This window comes from Cricetulus griseus (genome assembly GCF_003668045.3).
Source record: "Cricetulus griseus strain 17A/GY chromosome 1 unlocalized genomic scaffold, alternate assembly CriGri-PICRH-1.0 chr1_0, whole genome shotgun sequence".
NCBI lineage: Eukaryota > Metazoa > Chordata > Mammalia > Rodentia > Cricetidae > Cricetulus > Cricetulus griseus.
Window position 1 is genome coordinate 58743280 of NW_023276806.1, and position 18748 is coordinate 58762027.

The 18748-nt window shown below is 41.6% G+C and overlaps 1 protein-coding gene across 8 annotated transcripts in view; it reads left to right on the forward strand.

Moving 5' to 3' along the window:
• LOC100772072 (myomegalin) overlaps positions 1-18748 on the forward strand; it is a 172270-nt gene that overhangs the window by 124817 nt on the left and 28705 nt on the right. For 7 of the 8 annotated variants that reach the window (XM_035451273.1, XM_035451274.1, XM_035451270.1 and 4 more), the window contains 3 exons: positions 9821-9909; positions 15969-16201; positions 18307-18739. In XM_035451273.1, the coding sequence (XP_035307164.1) occupies positions 9821-9909; positions 15969-16201; positions 18307-18739 (755 nt within the window). Of the gene's footprint in view, positions 1-9820; positions 9910-10932; positions 11634-15968; positions 16202-18306; positions 18740-18748 lie in introns of those variants that run through there. The other variant, XM_027393763.2, reaches the window with a different exon arrangement.

Sequence of the window (18748 nt, forward strand, 5' to 3'; positions counted from 1 at the left end):
ACTGTAGTCTGCCCGTGCTTCACTCACACACTGTCGAGGTCATGGAGCACACTTGCACACCTTAGATCATTCCATTCTTCTCCTAGCCTCCCCTTCATTCCTTTACCCCTTCCGTGGGCCAATAAAGTTTATTCCCCTCGTCTCACCACCCATTTCACAACGTTCAGTATCATGTCATGAAATGCATGTGTGTGTATTACTTTTGCCATCCAGTCGAATCCTGCTCTTTGAAAGCAATCTTTAGTCAAATGAAGGAATAGAGTGAGTTTCAGTTGTAGAGAGAGAGAGAGACCATGGAATGGCTTTGGGGAGTGGTGTAGTCCTACTAAGTTTAACCAGAAGAGTGGACTTAGTCGAAATTACAGAGCAGAGACCATAAAAGTGTTCATGGTAAATCCTGCCCTTTAAGGCTGCTTCAGAGTTGACTGTTGAGTGTCACAGGCAAGATTAGATTAGTGGACATTAAGTTCTAGTCTATAAAAGTCTATAAAATTCTTGTTCCTCACTGACCTAGAGCTTCCTCAAGCCACAGGCATGGACTTTCGTCAGAACAATGACTTTAAAAACAGGTTTCCCACCGGGCGTTGGTGGCGCACGCCTTTAATCCCAGAAGGCAGATTTCTGTGAGTTCGAGGCCAGCCTGGTCTACAGAGTGAGTGCCAGGATAGGCTCCAAAGCTACACAGAGAAACCCTGTCTCGAAAAACCAAACCAAACCAAACCAAACCAACCAAACAAACAAACAAACAAAAAAACAGATTTCCCAAGTCAGAATTCTCTAGATAAAAAGATAATCGTCTGTGTGATATTTCCCATCCATCCTCCATTTTGTTTTGTTTGGGGTTTTTGGTATTTTGTTTGTTTTTTGAGACAGGGTCTCACTGTGGCTGGCCTGAATGTGCTGTGTAGACCAGACTGTCTTTGAACTCACAGAGATGCTTCTGCCCTCTGGGTGCTGAGATTAGAGGCATGGCTGCTACGCCCACCTGTCAGTATCCCCCACCCCTTTATTTTATATTATTATTTTCAGTATCCCCTTTAAGAGCAGTATTTTCCTGTGTCCCAGAATCAGGGAAAGGTAGTGTTTCTGCATCCTCACTGGGGTGTCATGGGTGGTGTCCTTTATTTGCTCTGCTTTGGTGTGTATATTACCTCATATTAGAGGGAGAAGTTGGGGGGTGTGTGCGGATATGCCCGAGTCACTCAGAAGGAAGTATCAGCGCTGTACGTAGGTTTTATTCACCATGTCTACTTTCTTGGGACAACATGACAGGTAGAGAAAGGGAACTGAAGATTTCATCTTTAGCATCTTAAATGTGAAGAATATGAAAAGGAATGGGTTATTGCAGGGGCTATGGATTCTACACCATAAGGCTCCCTGCTGCTGAAAGGTAGTGGTGTTGAGGGAACATAATTCAGGCTTCCCAGCACCCTCAGAGAGACTGAATCCCTTTCCAGAGCTAGACTGAGCACATGGTTTTTCCGTTTCCCTCCTTTTTGACAAGTCACTTTACATCCATGTGTTGCCATGGCGGGTGTTACATTCTAACTTCTATCCCCGATTCTGTAACCTGCTGTGTCTGTAACAGATGAGCAGCAGTCAACCTAAAGTGGACAGGAGGAAAAGACTTTACCAGAGAAGCCCCCACAATCTTCTGATGAAGTCGTTCACAAAGATTGGCAGCCATGGTCTTCCTTATCATGGATGTGCTATTTTGATTTTAACAGCCATTAGGGGGAAAGGAATCATTTAATAGGAAAGATAGAGGATGCATATATAAGCAGAATCACCCAATTGTCTTAGTGCCCCCATTTGAAGAGACTCTAAGGCCTGCCTGCACAAATTGTATGTAACTAGCAAGTAGGGAAGAAGATAATAGAGTTGAACTACAGACATGTCAATCAATTAAAGACTAGTCTGTCAGGTCATTACAAAGCAATTAGGAAATGTGTTTACTTAACTTTACTAATAGACCAACAAAGGTTTGCAAAGCTGCTATTAAGTTGCAACTGTAGGTGACTCTAAGGTTCTAAGAGTTCACAGTGATTATGGAATGTCTTAATAATTAGTCCACCTGTCAACCTCCAGCAAGAGTAGGTTGATAGGTAAATTAAGTGTTTGTTACTGATTCTATAAATGTGACTAAAATCTGGTACTGACTTTCTGGCCTTGATGCTAGAATGAGGCTGGAGACTGAGCTTCCCAGAAAGAATGTGCTGGGCCCACACATTTGTGCAATAATTTGACACCTGGTTACAGAACCCAATTCCAATGATGAATTGTAGTGTGTAAGCCACAGGTGGATGGTACTGTGATTCTGTACATCATTCACATACTTGGATTTAGCATGTTCTGATCTGCGTTCCTCTGTAGGAGCACAAGCTGTTAACTGGACTTGTCTGCCTTGGTTGGGATTTTTAAAAATATTTCAATAAACTTAGATTTAAAGTACCATGTACGTATAGAAGCTTGTGCTTCAATAAAAACTTTCTTGGAAGAAAAATAATGAAGTAGATTTTCCCTTAGGCTTTGTTTAATTTAAAGCATAGAACTTTGATTTAGAAAAATTCATTACCGATAGGTTTCGTTTGTCTCATATTTCTTTTACATAGTAATGGTTGTAAGAGGCTGAGTAGATGAGTCAAGTTTTTGGAACTGTTGAGTTGAAAAGGCTTCTGAGTAGATTCAGTTAAGGAGTAAAATGCAAGTCCTTCTGACATGCTTTCTCCAAACTCTTCCCTAATTTAGAATTTTTTTTGTTGCTGTGTATTTGATTTGGGGGGGGGGCTTGAACCCAGAGCTTTGTGTGTGCTAGTCAAATGCTGTACCACTGAGCTTAAACCCTCTACCACAGGTTTAAATTACATTGTTGAAAATCTGACCGTTGGTAGGCTTCTATTATTCAACATCTTTCTGATATTCTATATTTAGCAATTTAGCCAAGTTATAATTTCTGGAAAGCAATGGTTTAATATGCCATCCTTCTACTTTGGCATGATGTATACTTATTTTCCATTTCTCCCATTTCCACCTCATCTGCCTCCATACCCACATCTCTTCATTCAGGTATAGACAGTAGCAATATCTTTAGTGCTGCTGATTGTAGGGAAATCACATTGTCCTTGGTTAAATTTAAAATACTTGCAGCTATATTATATAGAGAAAGAGACCTATTAGGGATCAAAGAAAATCAAAATCCATGAGGATTTCCAGAAGCACTAAGAGTCTCCTTAGTAGGGTTTTGGTAGATAGGATGTAGACGGCGGCATCTGTGGAAGAGATGCATATTCCTACCACACATTTGCTTGTTTCTGCTCCTAGTTCAGTATCTATTGTAAAATCTGGGCTTACAGCTCCAAAATAGTTCAAGAAAGTTGATTCAGCTCTCTTGCCTCTGACCTCACACTGGACTCTCATGATAATACGGGAGAGAAGTGGCAGGTGACCCTATACTGCCAATCTGTCCCTTTCTCAAAAGTAAAGTTTAATTGGCTCCCTGAAGCTCCTGAGTGCTAAGCCAAGCCATAAACACTTTCCTAGCTTGGTTTTCCTCAAACTGTCATTGCCGAGCTCTGAGCCTATTGTTTAGACATTTCCTCCAAAAATGTAACTAGAACTAGTTCTAAAAACTAGGCTCACTATTCAGAAAATTCCTGCGAGAATTTTCTCCTTTCATGATCTTTCTGTAGGAGAGGGTCACAAATTTGGAACTCCTGAAAACCCTCAGCTGTCTCCTCACCAAGCGTCTTAGTTGTTTCTGACAGGGTCATCAGCAGTGGCCTGCATGAGAAGGGGACAGTCTTCCTATGATGTTAGGAAAGCCATGTTGTAACTTGTATGCTTAAAAACTGCCTAGCAGAACAAATGGGGTTAGTTTTCTTGTTTAGAGGCTAGCATCTTATGAGATGCAAGCACATATTTTCTCATTTCTCTTAGACTGAAGCTCAGCAAACCTTTCTTCTCCTTTTGGTAGTATAGACCCATTTATACTCTAGAGAAGAGCACCTGGAAGGGTAAAGTCCATCCATAGCACTCCAGTAATAAACGCCAAGGATGCTCGAATAGGTTGAACATAGCAATGACTTCTCTAGGGCAGAAGTTTCGAATCTCACTACATTTTGGATAATGAATTGAAGTTGCTCCCTTGCTATTTGTAACACTGACTTTATTAAAGCATCTTATTATAATTAGAAAATAAACATATTACTTTTATGTATTCGAGTACTGACAGAAGGTAAGTCCTAATTTTTTCCTATATAATCACACCAGCCAAAATGAGTTTCTCAAATAAAAATCAGCATTAGAATTTATCACTAGCAGAGAATGAGAAATAGAAAGGAAATCGAAAACTGTATAGCCAACAAGTTGTTACCAGTTGTCAGGTAAGAATAATTTTATCTACAAAGCAATACACTCATTTCATGTTATTTTTCCTTTTTATTTAAAATCAAATCTCAGAACTTAGAGTCTTTATTAGACTGCCATCCTCATGCAAAGGCTGGAAGAATAAAATAGAATGTTCAGGAGTATTGCAGAATATTTGGTTCAAAGTGGCCTGAGGAGTAGGACTGTGTTAGACACATAAGCTCTGTTCTCTAGACTTTAACTAGGCCAGTGGATTTGCTGTTAGTGGCTAAGAAGAGTGCATGGGCCGGCTTTGTGCAGCTGTCTGCCATTGCATAAGAGTCGGACTGCTCAGCCTAAACACTTTAGAAGCATGTACATAGACAAGTGTGTCCTGTAGGCCATACATTTCTGTGTTCAAGGTATTATTTAATAATGAAAGCAATGTCACTTGTTTTTATCATGTGAAATTTTGTGGGCTATTGAGAAATGGTGATTCACAACAACTTCAGATGAAGAAAGAAGTGACACATAACACGATCAGAAACTTGGCACTCAATGACTTCCAGGACTGTCCTCACCAAATTAAGCTGCTTATTTTCTCAAAGTTCATTCTTCATGGGACTGTGCTGTGAAACTGTAAATATCTGTGCTATGGAGCTTGTGCTCTTTATATGTGTGTTAGTTTATCAGCTAATTTAGTTGAGACACACCAAAACTTGTTACTGATCTAATAAAAGTATCAAAGGCCACCAGAAGCTATTTGGTTTCATTCTTAAAGATTCATGAGAAAAGAGAAAGCTCATATCCTTTTTTCTTTTCCTTTATAGGAGTCAGTCTATTGATCATTGTATTAAAATTCCAAGTCAAAGCCAGACCCCATGCATGCATGTTTAACTAAAGAAGGGAAACCCAATTTTTTCCTCTTCTCAAAGAAGCAAGACCAAAGACACAGCATTGCACGTCCCCATAGCAGTGCAATGTGTTAAGACTTACAAATCCATTCTTGCTCTCCTTACTGAATAGAGGTAGGAAATGCAGGTCAATTTGAAGGTCAGTTACTGTGGTGGGTGGTACCATCTCTTAATGTCCCTATAAGAGCATGCTTCTTTTGTTTCTTGAAGAGACACTACAAACAGAGAATTCCTTGACACCATAGAATCACTTTTAGAACAGAGATTGTAGGCTTATCTCCTGATCTGTCCAGGATGGCCTAAATTATACATGTCCTGTGCAGTTTAAGATAGGTGAAATGTTGAAGTCCTGTTGAGATTGTGTACCCTGGAAAGTCTTTTGGAGTCTAACTTGCTTTACAGTCACTTAACACAGCTTCTTTCTTAGTAATAGTCACACTGGACAGCCCTCTTAGGAAACATTGTATTTGAAAGGCAGAAGTGCTCTAAAAAGTGTCTGGGCTTCTGGTGGACAGAATTGCACTACTTATTTTCCCAGATAAGCATCTGTCTAAAAGAATCTCAGCAGAAGCTAAGGAGAGCCGTAACGAACCTTGACATTAACGCAGTCCTGAAGGGAATGGATGTAGGGGAAACTGAAGCTCGATAGAGAACTTTTGTCTTCCATTCTGATACAGCATCATAATACTGAGCCAGAAAGGCTGGGCTCATGGCGTGAAAATGTGAGTGAACACATGGCAGAGTGTGTGGCAATGAAAGTAAGATGGGCCTGAGAAGGCCAGCACAAGATCCTCAGGGAAAGCACAGTTGACCTGCAAGCTTACTCAGACTGTGAGCTTCAACTTTCAAATCCATTTTCAAAATAAGTTACACGTGGCCCCTGCCATGTTTGAAGTTACTGTGGAAAGATACTGCTCCTTGCGGTTCCCATGTAAATAAGGGAATTAATGGCAACAATGGCCATAGAGTGGAACCTGGGAAAAATGCCTTGACCCTACCCAGTTTTCTCATGACTGAGAATTAAAAGGAAAGGGCATGAAGTTTCCTTTAAAGCTATTCATGCATGGTGCCATTTCAAGGCAGTTCTCATCTGATGATGGCAATGGCAGCTTTCCAAGGAATCCCTGCCAGCCTGGGCTTCCCCTCCTGTCCTATGAAGCAGCAATTCAGAAAGAAAGACTTGCAGGTGAAATCACTATCATCAGGATTAACACTCCACTCTGCTGCCTGCATTTATTTAGGTTCTGTGGCCTTCAGCCTTGCCAGCCCCCAGCCTCCCAGCACAAGGACCACTTCAGTTTACCAGCAATAGCAAAATGATACTGTTTAAGGGTAAGACCTACCGATTACACAGTGTGCCAAGCACTGCTCTAAGCACACAGCGTCAGCAAACCCTTTGAAGTCTGAAGTTGTTTGAAGTTTGCAACAGCTGCCTGGAACAGATAGCATTACGAACCCTAATTAAAGTCACATAACTAGTGGCAAAAGCAGATTTAAACAGATGATCTGGCACCGGAGTCCACATTCTTAATCACCATGCCATCTTCAATTTAAGCATACAAAAGTGTGTCTGCTTCACTGATAAGGATACCTTGTATTTGCACAATGTTTAAACTATCAACTCTAGGATTCTGCTACCTTTTAGAGACTTGTTTTATTTCCATGTACTTTGTAAAATCATGTAGCTGGTAGAAAACAAAGTACAAATGGAATAGGTGGTATCATCTCCATTTTGTATGCTTCAGAGCCTAGGAACTTCCAAGAACCACGTTGAGAATATCCATCAAGGACTCGGTGTCTGATAATATATCAGTGGAGTCTGTGTGCTGACTTGTGAAACTTCACCTCCGAGAATCAAGGTTATTGCAAACGGGTAGATCATTAGCTAGCAGAGAATCTCATAGGTTATCAAAAATGAACAGATGATCAGTATAAAAAGTATTAGGTCTCTTCCATTTAAAAGGTTAGACTGTCCCAAGATAGTTAAGAAAGTAGTCTTCTGTTGCCTTGTAAAAGGCTTAGAAAAGGGAACCCTTTACAAAACAGAATTCTTTTATTTTTCTCGGAAGAGGGGCAGGGTCTCACTGGCCTCCAACTCACTGTGTACCTGAGAAAGACTTTCAACTCCTGGTGATCCTGCTTCCACCTTCCAAGTACTGGTATTACAGATGTGTGACACCAAGGCCTGGTTTTGCAAACCCAGGGCTTCGCTAGCCAAGCACTCTTAACGCTAAGCCACATGCCGGCCCTAAAAAAAATTCTTTTCATTCATTAAAAAATGGAAATTGTAACAGAAAGAGGGATTTCTAATGGTTGCTTCCAAATAGGACCTTGTGTGAGACAACGTACTCATTTTATTCTCCTATTTCCTTTGTGTTCTTTGCTTTATTCTCAAGCACACATTTCCAGGCTTTCGAGTTTCAGCAAAAAGCAGAGTAACTATCAAGCTCCATTAAGAAAGAGAAAAACAAAAGCTTCATGTAATAGAGGGTTGGGGTAAGTGGGAATATTCTTTTGTCTGGAATTTCTGACAAAACCAGAGACAAGGCATCCTGTCCTTGAAGTGGTTTACAGAGGGAATAGAAGAAATGTGATTCTAGCATCAGAAAGGCCCCCAACTTACTTGTGAATCCCAGTGCAGGGATAACTTAGGGATGCGGACTCAGCATGGAGCAGACTCTACAGCCCAGCGAGAATGATATGGGAATGCTGACCCCACAGAGCTTCCTTGACCCTCGGAGTTGTTTTCTAGCTCCAAAGGGAAACAGTGAAAAGGGTTGCTGTCTTGATCTGTCACTCGGTGAGAAAATTCATTTTCTTTGCAGGAGGAGAAAGGCCATCTCTACTGTTGGACAGGGACAAATTTTCCAAAAATAAGTATCATATGATACAGATGTCATTGATGACTTGGCATCCTTGTTCTAGTGGGCTTCCAAAGCAGCTCGGGACTTAGGGATTATGTTCATTCACCTCTCCTTACCAGGCCCCTGAGAGAGATGATTCTGCTCTTCCAGGGAGATAGTTGGAAAGTCTTACTGTACGCTGGCTGCAGGAGGTGTCTAAAGATGCTGAGTGATGTAGACCGCCTCCTGGTCCATGGTTTTACTGAATAGAATCCTGCTCTCCTCTGAAGGCATAGCAGCATCCACAGTGAAGACTGGAGTCTTAAGCTGTTAGGAGAATACACTTATCACCTACCTCTTAGTTCTTTGCTGAGGTGAGCAAGCCATTGCAAATGCCCTGGCATGGACTTACAGGTAGATGTGAACTGCCCACTTTCTGCTTGGTGTGCAGAAGAAAAGTGATTCTTGACATAGCTAAGAAGTATGATCATTCTAGCTGTGAATGTTTATTCTTCATGTTGAGACTTCATTTATGAGTGTCTGAGTTCAGGGAGAAGTTTTTTGGTCTTGGAAGAAGTAATCAGGTTTTCCACCATAAGAAACAATGGTTCCTGAGTCTAGACACTTGATTTACTAGCCCCAATCATGTTAGAACTACCTATGCATCCTTAGACAAACCACAGAATCTCTTTAAGCCCCAGGTTACTCGGTAGATAAAAGATTTTAACATGTTGTTGCTGAGGTGGGATCAGAACTTGGCATTAATAGGTTCCCTAACTTGGCAAATTCCATGAGATACAAAAGTATCACAATAGATATTCTTTGATGTGCGGAGGGGAAAAAATAATCAGTAATGTGGGTCACAGTTCCTAATGTAGAGTTGCATGGTTGATCTTTTATTATAATCAGTTTTAAAGAGAATAAATGCGACATGTTTGTGCCATCCTGTATAGCAGTCACTAGCCACATATGGCCATTTAAGTAAAAACTAATGACCAAAGTCTTCTCTCAGTGAAGGTTCTCTTGCCCAGTGCCACTCTGGACCTTTGCCCAGACCAGTAACTGAAGCCACTTGTCCTTTGCAGCAGGATAGAGATGCTTTTGCCCTAGGGTGACAGGTACATCTTTAGAAGATGTAGGATGAGACTACATGCCATTTGAGCAGAGCAGTACAGAGAATCTTCCAGGCAACAGATGCTGGCACTGAAAGAGGGGTTGAGAGAGGTATAGAGGAGGGGTTTTTAGACAGAGGAATCAGAAAACCCCTGGGTCATTCTGTGCCTCACATCCTGACCTCTGGGAAACATAGATCCCAGAGATTCTGTCACCCTATGGACAACCCTTCCCAACCATGGAAGAGGGTGAGAGGAGCTGCCCCATAGCAGGAAATGATGGGCCTGCTCAGCAGATGGCTGGCCATGGTAAGAGAATGTTAGTGTTTGAACAGAATGAAGAAGAATTCATTGAAATGGGGGAGAGGAACAGTTACTTTAAAGGCTTCTAAGTGTTGCAATCAAAGTGAGCTTGTTTTAAGGCTTACGCGGAACTCTTAGGAAGAAAGTACCATTGCATAGAAGGCTTGGTTCTATTTTCCCTGCCACTGGCCAAGAGTATGAAGAACAGAAAAAAAACAGAGGTAGATGGCAAGTGTGTAATTGTACCTACCGTCTGGGAGCCATCTGTGAAGGAGTCACCTTTCTCTTCTGGACTCTCTTCCAGGTACTGCGGCAGGCGATGACACTGAAGATGCAAGCACAGAGTTCACAGACAGCATCGAGGAGGAGGCTGCACACAACAGCCACCAGCAAGTAAGTCAGTGTCAGGTGTGAGGCTTTCTCGGCTCTGACTCTCACCTTCAGTCGTCATGCACTGGAGGGAGAAGACATCATTCATGTAACCCAACCCCTGGCCTGCTCCCTGTTTTTCCTTGATCTTTTTCTGTTCAATCTGCCATTTGCTTTTACTACTTCTATTCCTTATTTCTGTTTCTTATCCCTTCCTTCCCACGTTTGTCACTATTTCCTGTCTGTAGCTTTAGCTTCAGGAGAATCACTACTTACAAGACTATGGATGCTTCCTCTCTTTGGCTTTTATGACTGAAACACAAAACAGAAGACAGAGAGATGTGAAAGGGCTGTCTGGGGGGATAGCAAAGCCTAGGGCCTCCTTGACAAGAGTACTTGTCTGAGAAACTCCCAGGGGATTGGAACGTCTCCAAATCAGGGATCTCTCTCCTTGAAATAGAAGAGAAGCTTTGCTCTGTGGTCTGACAGGCTACCCAATAGCCAGTCCTGCCAAGCCTCAGAATTTGTCACCGACCCACCATCAGAGAAGTGTAATGTCTCAAGCCTAAGAGCAAATATCCTGGACCTCAGAGGTTAAGTCACCCTTAATGCTCCTAGCACTCATTGGAACTGAGTGTCTCCACCTTGTCCCAGACATTCAACAGTCACATCTAAAGGCCCTTAAGTGGCTCTTAAGTTGTTGTAGAAAATGGGGATCATTGCTAGAAAGAAGCTGGGCTTTTCTAGTGACATCTTCCTGGGGCTACCAGGAACACATGTAGGGAAAATGGGGCTTCCTGGGTCTGCCTGTACATTTCCTGCATGAGAGAAAGAGGAGACAGCCATTAAACTGATAAGAAGAGGCCAAGTGGACAGACCCCAAACTGAATAGGATTTAGCATCATTTTGGGCTCTTGAGGACCTGAGTTTGTCTGGGACACCAGACATCACCATGAGTTTCCTTACTCTCTGTCAGGACTGGCTACCCTTCACTTTCCTTTGAGGGTTAGCTGTACTTCTCTATTTGCTCCTTCTGAATCCTCACAGACTAACAGGCTGCAGTTTTAATTAGACACACCACTGCTTCAATACATAGATGTCTCTGCTCCTCCCTACCTGATTTCATCAAGCATCTTGGGTGAGAGAATTTGCAGGATGAACAGAAGTCTACTCTAAACAGATTGGGATGTTGGCTGGACACAATGACTGTAACAGCTGTGGGGCAGGAATAACTTCTGATTAAATAAACAGAAGACACGGATACCATGGCCATCAGATCCTGATCACCATTCTCTAAGTATCCTGGTGCTGCAAGTCTTGCAGGCAAACTGGTTTGTAAAGTCATTTCTTCCCCAGCCTCCTTTCCTGTAGCCTCACCCTGAGAAGATGACCAGACTCTACTTTGAGAAGGTCAGTCCCACCCAGGAGTAGACTTTCACCCCTACACATCGCAGCGCTTGTCTTGGTACTTGGCATAGGAAGTACTCGGTATAATTGTAAGTTAGCAGACCTTCAGATCAGGGCTTTCTTCCTAATAGACAAAAGTGTATGCCTCCTGGACGAAGAATCTTTGGGGTAAGCACAATTTTCTTCCTGTCACCTTGGCAACTGATTTCCAGCTTTGAGTGGGAAGAACCTTGGTGTATGATGTCACTGGATGTGAAGCCACTGTGAGTTCACTTCATCTTTTGCTGAGTTTGAGTTGTGACTCTCCTGTTACCAATTAAATAAAGCTTGCTTTGCCATAACTGCCTGCGTGTGTCCAGATTCTAAAGATTTGTTTGCTGGGTTCCCTTTAGGATTAGCCTCTGAGCTCTTCCTTATTGTAGCCATCATTGTTGACCCCACACTCCCTTCTTCCTTTTTTTTTGTTTGTTTTATTTTTGATAACAGGGTTTCTCTGTGTAGCTATGGCTGTCCTCAAAATCATTCTGCAGACCAGGCTAGCCTCAAACTCACAGAGATCCGCCTGCCTCTGCCTCCCAAGTGCTGGGATTAAAGGCATGCGCCACCACTGTCTGGCTGCCACACTCCCTTCTTAACACACTCATATACACACTTTCCCTAACAAACAAACACATTCAACTTTGTTTCCTCATTTCTAGGAAGTCACTTGCCTTAGAGAGCATCATGTCTAACCATGGTAGTAATCTTCCCTAGATATTGCCCACAAAATTCCAATCTCAAAAAGTTGTAAGGTCCATAATAAATGCCTGGGAGATAGCCACAAAGGACATGGGAGAGCAGTCAGACATTCATCTGAACATATTCAATGCAGGAAAGTTCATCAGTAATCAGCTTCCAAATGCAGAAAGATCACTACACTAAATCTGACAGAAAAAGAGGAAAACTATTTTAAAAATACTAATATTTTATTATCAAATCATAATTAAACGCATAGAGTACAATATGATTTGATATACACATATATAGTGAAACAATTAAGCCTAGTTAACTAATGCATCAGTACGTTGCCTACTTTGATTTTGTCATGGTGAGATAGTTGAAATTTACCTAGTTATTTTAAAATATACTTACTGCTGATAGTTACCGTATGAACAACTGTCCTCAAAGCCTGTTTCTTCTGTCTGTGTGAAGCTTTGTGACTCCTCAAGTCCACATTGTATCCTCCTCACACCAGCTCTGGTGGCCACCAACCATTCTTCTTTCTACTTCAGTTAGCTCAGCTTTGTTGGAGTTCGCATGTAAGTCATAGAAGGAAGTGGTGTGGTATTTGTCTTTCTATGAGCAGCTTTATTTCACATAGCCTAATGTTCTCAGATTTAAGCAAATAACAGGATAGCTGCTCTTTTTAAGACCAATAGTTTTTCGTTATATGTAATTTACTCACCCATTCATAGACACCCAGGTTAACTCCATGTTGTGGCATTTGTGAACATCAGTTCACACACTGGAAGTATATACCCAGAAGTGTTAATCCTGGGTCATATATAGATCTGTCTAGTTTTTTTTTTTTAACTACTTGTCATGCCATTTCTACAAAGGCATACTAATTTAGCATCCTTTTTTTCTTTATTCTTTCCTTTTTTCCCTCCTTTTCTTTCTTCTTCCATGTTGTTGTTGTTGTTGTTATTGTTGTTCTGAGGCGAGAGCTCAGCACCTCATGCATGTTGTCATTCTTAAAATATATACAACTCATTCTCATACATGTGAGGCAACAGCTCCCCGTGGTTGTGTTTTTTATCTTCCTGATGATGACTGACACTTGATTTTTTGAGAAACGATGATTTCTTAATATCTTTAATATTGTCTGAAAATTGACCTTTGCTGTGGGAAATATGAAGAGAGAGGGTGAAAACAAAATGGCCCCATTCAAGCGAAAGTGCATTTCTGAAGTAGGGCCTATGAAACAGTCAAAACGGTCAAATTGCACAGGTGAGTTAAGTGATAAGAGAAAAACAGTAAGAGAATTACAATTTAACTGGGCCCAGAGGAATCGCACTAGCATTTACGCACTGGATAGGAGTTTTAGTGAGAAAAAGAACAGGAATATTTGCTTGTCATAGACAGTAAAAGATAATGAGTCTAGATCCTAACTCACTTTTCATACGTTTATATTTCAATTATAAAGTTGGGGGGGACTTCCTTTTAGAGCTGTGAAAACTCCAATTAGGCTGATAATGGCCAGATCTACCATATGCATTCAACCTGTGGCCCCATGTGTCCCTGAATGTCTGTGAATGCAGCCCTGCACATTTGTAGATTTTAATGTTGTATTACATTATAAGATTGGACACCTCTGTATCTGAGTGATGATTTATTTTCTTATTTTAAAATGAGAAATCAGACCTGATGAATCTTCAGGTCATTCTGGCATCCATATTTCATGAATCAACATGTTTCCCTTTAAAAGAAAATAGGTATACTGAAACCAGTTGAATACACACACAGGAAGGTATTTTAACAATGGATAGACCTCATTAAAGCTGGGATGTTTTAAAGCATAAACAACACTCACAGTTAAGAAAAGAGTAGCTATTGTGTCCATATTCAAGTCTAATGATGATTTTAGTTATGTTCATTGCAAATGGTTTATACAGAGAGGTAACATAAAGTTTACTTGTGTATTTTTGCCTACCTATTCATTATGGGGGGGCGCTTTTGAAATGCCCTCACTATGTAGTCCAGGCCAGCCTTGCTTCTAGTTCTCCTGCCTCAGCCTCCCAGGTGCTAGAATTACAAGCATGGGCCACCATTCCTGGCACATAACTTAGTTAAGCGAAGGTTATGGTAATAAGTCTTCAAAAGAGTCCTGTCCAATACCCAGTCCTTTATTCTATTACCGTTGCTGGGTGATAACACCATGGAGATGGCAGCAGCTAACTATGCCAGGCAGCAGTCTTACAGACATTGTCTCTAGTCTGAACTCTCAAAGCCTGGATGGGATTGAATGCCTAAAGACTGAGTAGCTGTGTCTAGGACTCTATTCTATATGACTGTATATCACTTGACAATTTCAATTGCTGTGGTACTAAATATCATTACATGTGTGCTATGAATGAGCTCTACCACAAACACACAGTACAGGCATGACCTAGCTTTGTTACAAGGAATAGCAAAAGTCAACAGCTTTTGCTAAGCTGTTGTTTTGTAGAGCCAAGCTGCTCTACCAACCATTGACTCATATACCTTGTTCTGGGTCCTATTCTGTTCAATATGTTAGTGACCTAAACGAATGTATAAAACAAATAATTATATGAATCATTCTGTAGTTAGGTGACCACCAAAATGGTTTATAGAGATGCACATTAGCTATTTTAGTGGCTATGTAATTGGGACATAATCCTATATAACCACAATAAATTTATAAGTGACAAACATGACTCACAATATTAATAGAGGCAAAATAAAATAACAGCATGACACAGAAATTCCTGTGTGGAGGGGTGAAAAGTGAAAGTCAAAATTGACCCGAAATTGAGTATAACTTTCGAACAGTACCACTGAGAGGAAAAAGAAGCCAACGTGACTGGGAAGTATGGAGAGTATTGTTGAGATGTGTTCAGTAGCACCTGTTTATAAACCTAGCACTGAGGAGGATAAGCCAGGAGAACCCAGAGTTCAAGGACAGCCTGGGATATTAGCAAGACTGAGGCCAATATGAGCTGTAAGGCAAGACCCTGTTTCAAAAGGTAAGGAGGGAGGAAGGTGGAAGAAATCCTTAAAATTAAATTTGGGTCATCACACCCAAATTCTGAGTTGCATTAATACCCATATAAAAGTGCAGAAAATAGTTAGAGATAAACCTAGCATGTATGATAAGAAAGTCCCTCCCTACTTTCCACTTGGGAAAAGCACTTTAAAATCTGTTTTAAATGAAACATTTGGGAGTGATGTCAAGAGAAATCCTTAAGAAGAAAGACACTGTGAAATCTTCTACTTTGTTTTCTTCTCACATGCTTAGACTTACAGAATTTAGCTGACAGCATTGACACAAGGTGTTAATCAAAAAGGAAAACTCAGTGATGTCCAGTAGGGTGGATTAAGCTCAAACTCTGTGATTGTAGGTGATTCTCCTCTTGTCAGTGGAATTGGCCTTGCTTTGCTGTACCTCTAGCTCCATGATTTTAATTCTGGGAGTGGGTGCAGGCACTCTAAGTCTTTATCCCCTCTTTGTAGTCTGAGCTGCAGGCAGGGGTTTAGCCATTGAGCCCTGGCATCCTGAGCCATGACCTTCACAGTCAACCATCCAGTGCTCTGGGGTCAGTAAAGCATTCTGATTTCAAAGCAAACTTTCGGGGGACTCTATGCCCCTATGAAGGGACGTACCACAATATTGGCATCTACTAGACCAGATTAAGTCGCATTTGCTTGCATTCAGGGTGGGTGGGTGCGTTATGTTTCTCACCAACTCTGGACTCTCTTCTTCCTCAGATGGCAAGCCCTTCCCACTCACTACATGGGTCCTTGCTTCCCAAACCAATCCCAGGGCCCTTATGACTGACCTAAAGAGAAGATCATTGAGTTTTTTTGTCTTTTGTTTCCACCAGGAAGCTGCCTTTGCCTGTGTTCTTGGGTCCCCTTCAGTGACCTAACTTCTTTAAACAATGGTTTTCTTTCAGCTCATCAAGGTGGCTTTGGAGAAAAGCCTGGCGACCATGGAGACCCAGAAAATAAGTCTTCAGCCCCCTTCCTCAGCTGGGGGGGACAGTAACAGGTGTCTTCAGGAAGAACTGCTCCACCTGAGGGCTGAAGTCCACCAGCACTTAGAGGAGAAGAGAAAAGCTGAGGCAGAACTCAAGGAGCTGAAGGCTCAAATTGAGGAAGCAGGATTCTCTTCTGTGTCCCACATCAGGTATGCCCCAACTTTTCCCAGGATGATGAGCGACCTCAGCCAAGAGCTCACCTTGCTACGTCTAAGATGTCAGTACTAACCATGGGTTATCCACAGCACAGGCTCCATGCCTTCATGTTTTTATAAACTCTTTAGAGAAAGGTTAATAGTGTTAGGTAATGACCACTTTTGTTACTAAAATAATCTGCTCTTAATTTGGTATACTAATGCTCACTATTGCTGCCCAGATACTAACTAAATAAATAAATAACTAAATAACTAACTAACTGAGCTAGCCAGCCAGCTGCACTCCTTCCTGATTGGTTAATACCCAAGCCTTTCTTCTATATTCTATGTTTCCTAAAAGAACAACCACAACAATAATAGTAATAAATAAAACAACTAAGATTCTGGAGAAGTGACTCAATAGGCAAAGTGCTTGTCACATAAGCATTGGGGGCTTAAGTTTGATCCCTAGCAGCCTCATGTACCAATAAATCCCAGCACTAAGGGAAAATAGGAGGATCCTTAGGACTTGATGGGCAGTCAGCCCAGCCAATTGGTTAGCTCCTGTGTCAGGTTCAGTAAGATGCCCTGTCTCAAAAGAGAAGGTGGAGAGCAATCAAAGAAGATACCAAATGTCAACCTCCAGTCTCCAAATGGACACACACACACACACACACACACGCACGCACGCACGCACGCACGCACACACGCACGCACGCACGCACACACACACACACACACACACACACACACACGCACACACAATTATTTTTAAATCTTGTTATTATTCTAGGTATCAGTTCTTTTCTGTTGAATTGTCATGATAATTCTTTCCTTACATTTTACCTAAGTTAAAATGTTAAGTTAATTTAGGCATTTATGTGTGTGAATTTAGTTGTGATGTCATGAAATATAGCATCTCTTTCTATATATACCATGTACAGATAACCTTGTAGGTTATTGTCATTTTTCTATAGAGTTATTAACCTGAAAATCTGAGTTATTTAACCCTCCACTCAACCTTAAACACTGATGTAAAAAATAGAATATACCTAACACTCAGTCCCTTGTTAAGCCTTACACTCATTAGTTTATAGTGTGAATACATCGGGCTTCATCACAAAACAGAAAGATTTAAAACTAGCTAAATATTCTATTCTATATACCTTCCTTTTTCCTCCTTCCTACATGCTAATTTTGGGAGCAGACCTATACCGTTCTCTCCTTTGAAAATCTCTCTGAGTTCTATGTCCCAAAGTATTTTCTCCCATGAGTCCACACCTAACAACTTCTGCTTGAAACTTTAGGATTCTGAGAAACCTAGTCTAGGTGCATACCCAAGTACTGATTTTTTTTAGCGTGTGAATCTCTCTCTCTCTTTCTCTCTCTCTCTCTGTGTGTGTGTGTGTGTGTGTCTGTCTGTCTGTCTGTCTGTCTGTCTGTCTTCTATCCCTGTGTTCTCAGTTTAGTCCATTTCATTACTTCAACAAATTGAGATGTTTTAGGTAAGTGTCAGGCATGTGTAGTGGTCTCAGAAATACAGATGAATAGGGCAAACACAGCATCTGCTCTCTGGAAGGTTATGTCTTATTGCATGGACCAGAAATATGGCAAATAATTAAATACATTTTTATTACAGTTCTGATTAGTATTATTTATTTTTTATATCCCTGAGCCCTAATTTATCACTCGGTGATTTAAAATCAGTGATAACTAATACAGTGATAAAATCCACAATAAAAAATCTGTCATAGGCAGAATCTATCTTTTTTTAAGCTAAAACTTAATATTGTAAGATTGCTTGTGTGTTCCAGAGGTCATGAATATTAAACCATGTGAAACTATGTGGCTAAGTAAAGAAAAATAGACCAGGGGTCTATTTTATGATCTTTTAGTAATGCTGCCATCAAACAGCTATGGAAGCATGTGTTGTGAGGCTACTCTTCCCCACTCCCTCCCTGGGTCTTCTCATGTATGAGTGAGGCGTGTTACAGGTCTCCGAGATTCAGTTACATACCTGAATGGCTCTGAGTCTGTCACACACTAAGATGTGTGTGAAAAGGTCTCTGCAGAGCTGTGGACCCAGCCAAATCTGGCCACTTATTGTATGCCCTTTGCAGGAACACCATGCTGAGCCTTTGCCTTGAGAATGCAGAGCTGAAAGAGCAGATGGGAGAAGCAATGTCTGATGGATGGGAGGTCGAGGAAGACAAGGAGAAGGGCGAGGTGATGGTGGAGACTGTGGCCGACAAAGGGGGTGTGGATGAGAGCAGCCTTCAGGCTGAGTTCAGAAAGGTCCAGGGGAAGCTGAAGAGTGCCCACAACATCATCAACATCCTCAAAGAACAGCTGGTCCTGAGCAACTCTGAGGGGAGCAGCAAGGTGATGCCAGAGCTCCTCGTGCGCCTGGCCAGGGAGGTGGACAGGATGAACACAGGCCTGCCTTCCCCTGGGAAGAATCGACACCAAGAGCAGGAGAATGTGACCACAAGGCCTGGCCCCAGACCCCAGAGCCTCAATCTCGGGGCAGCCCTCTCAGTGGACACCCACCAAGTAAGTGAG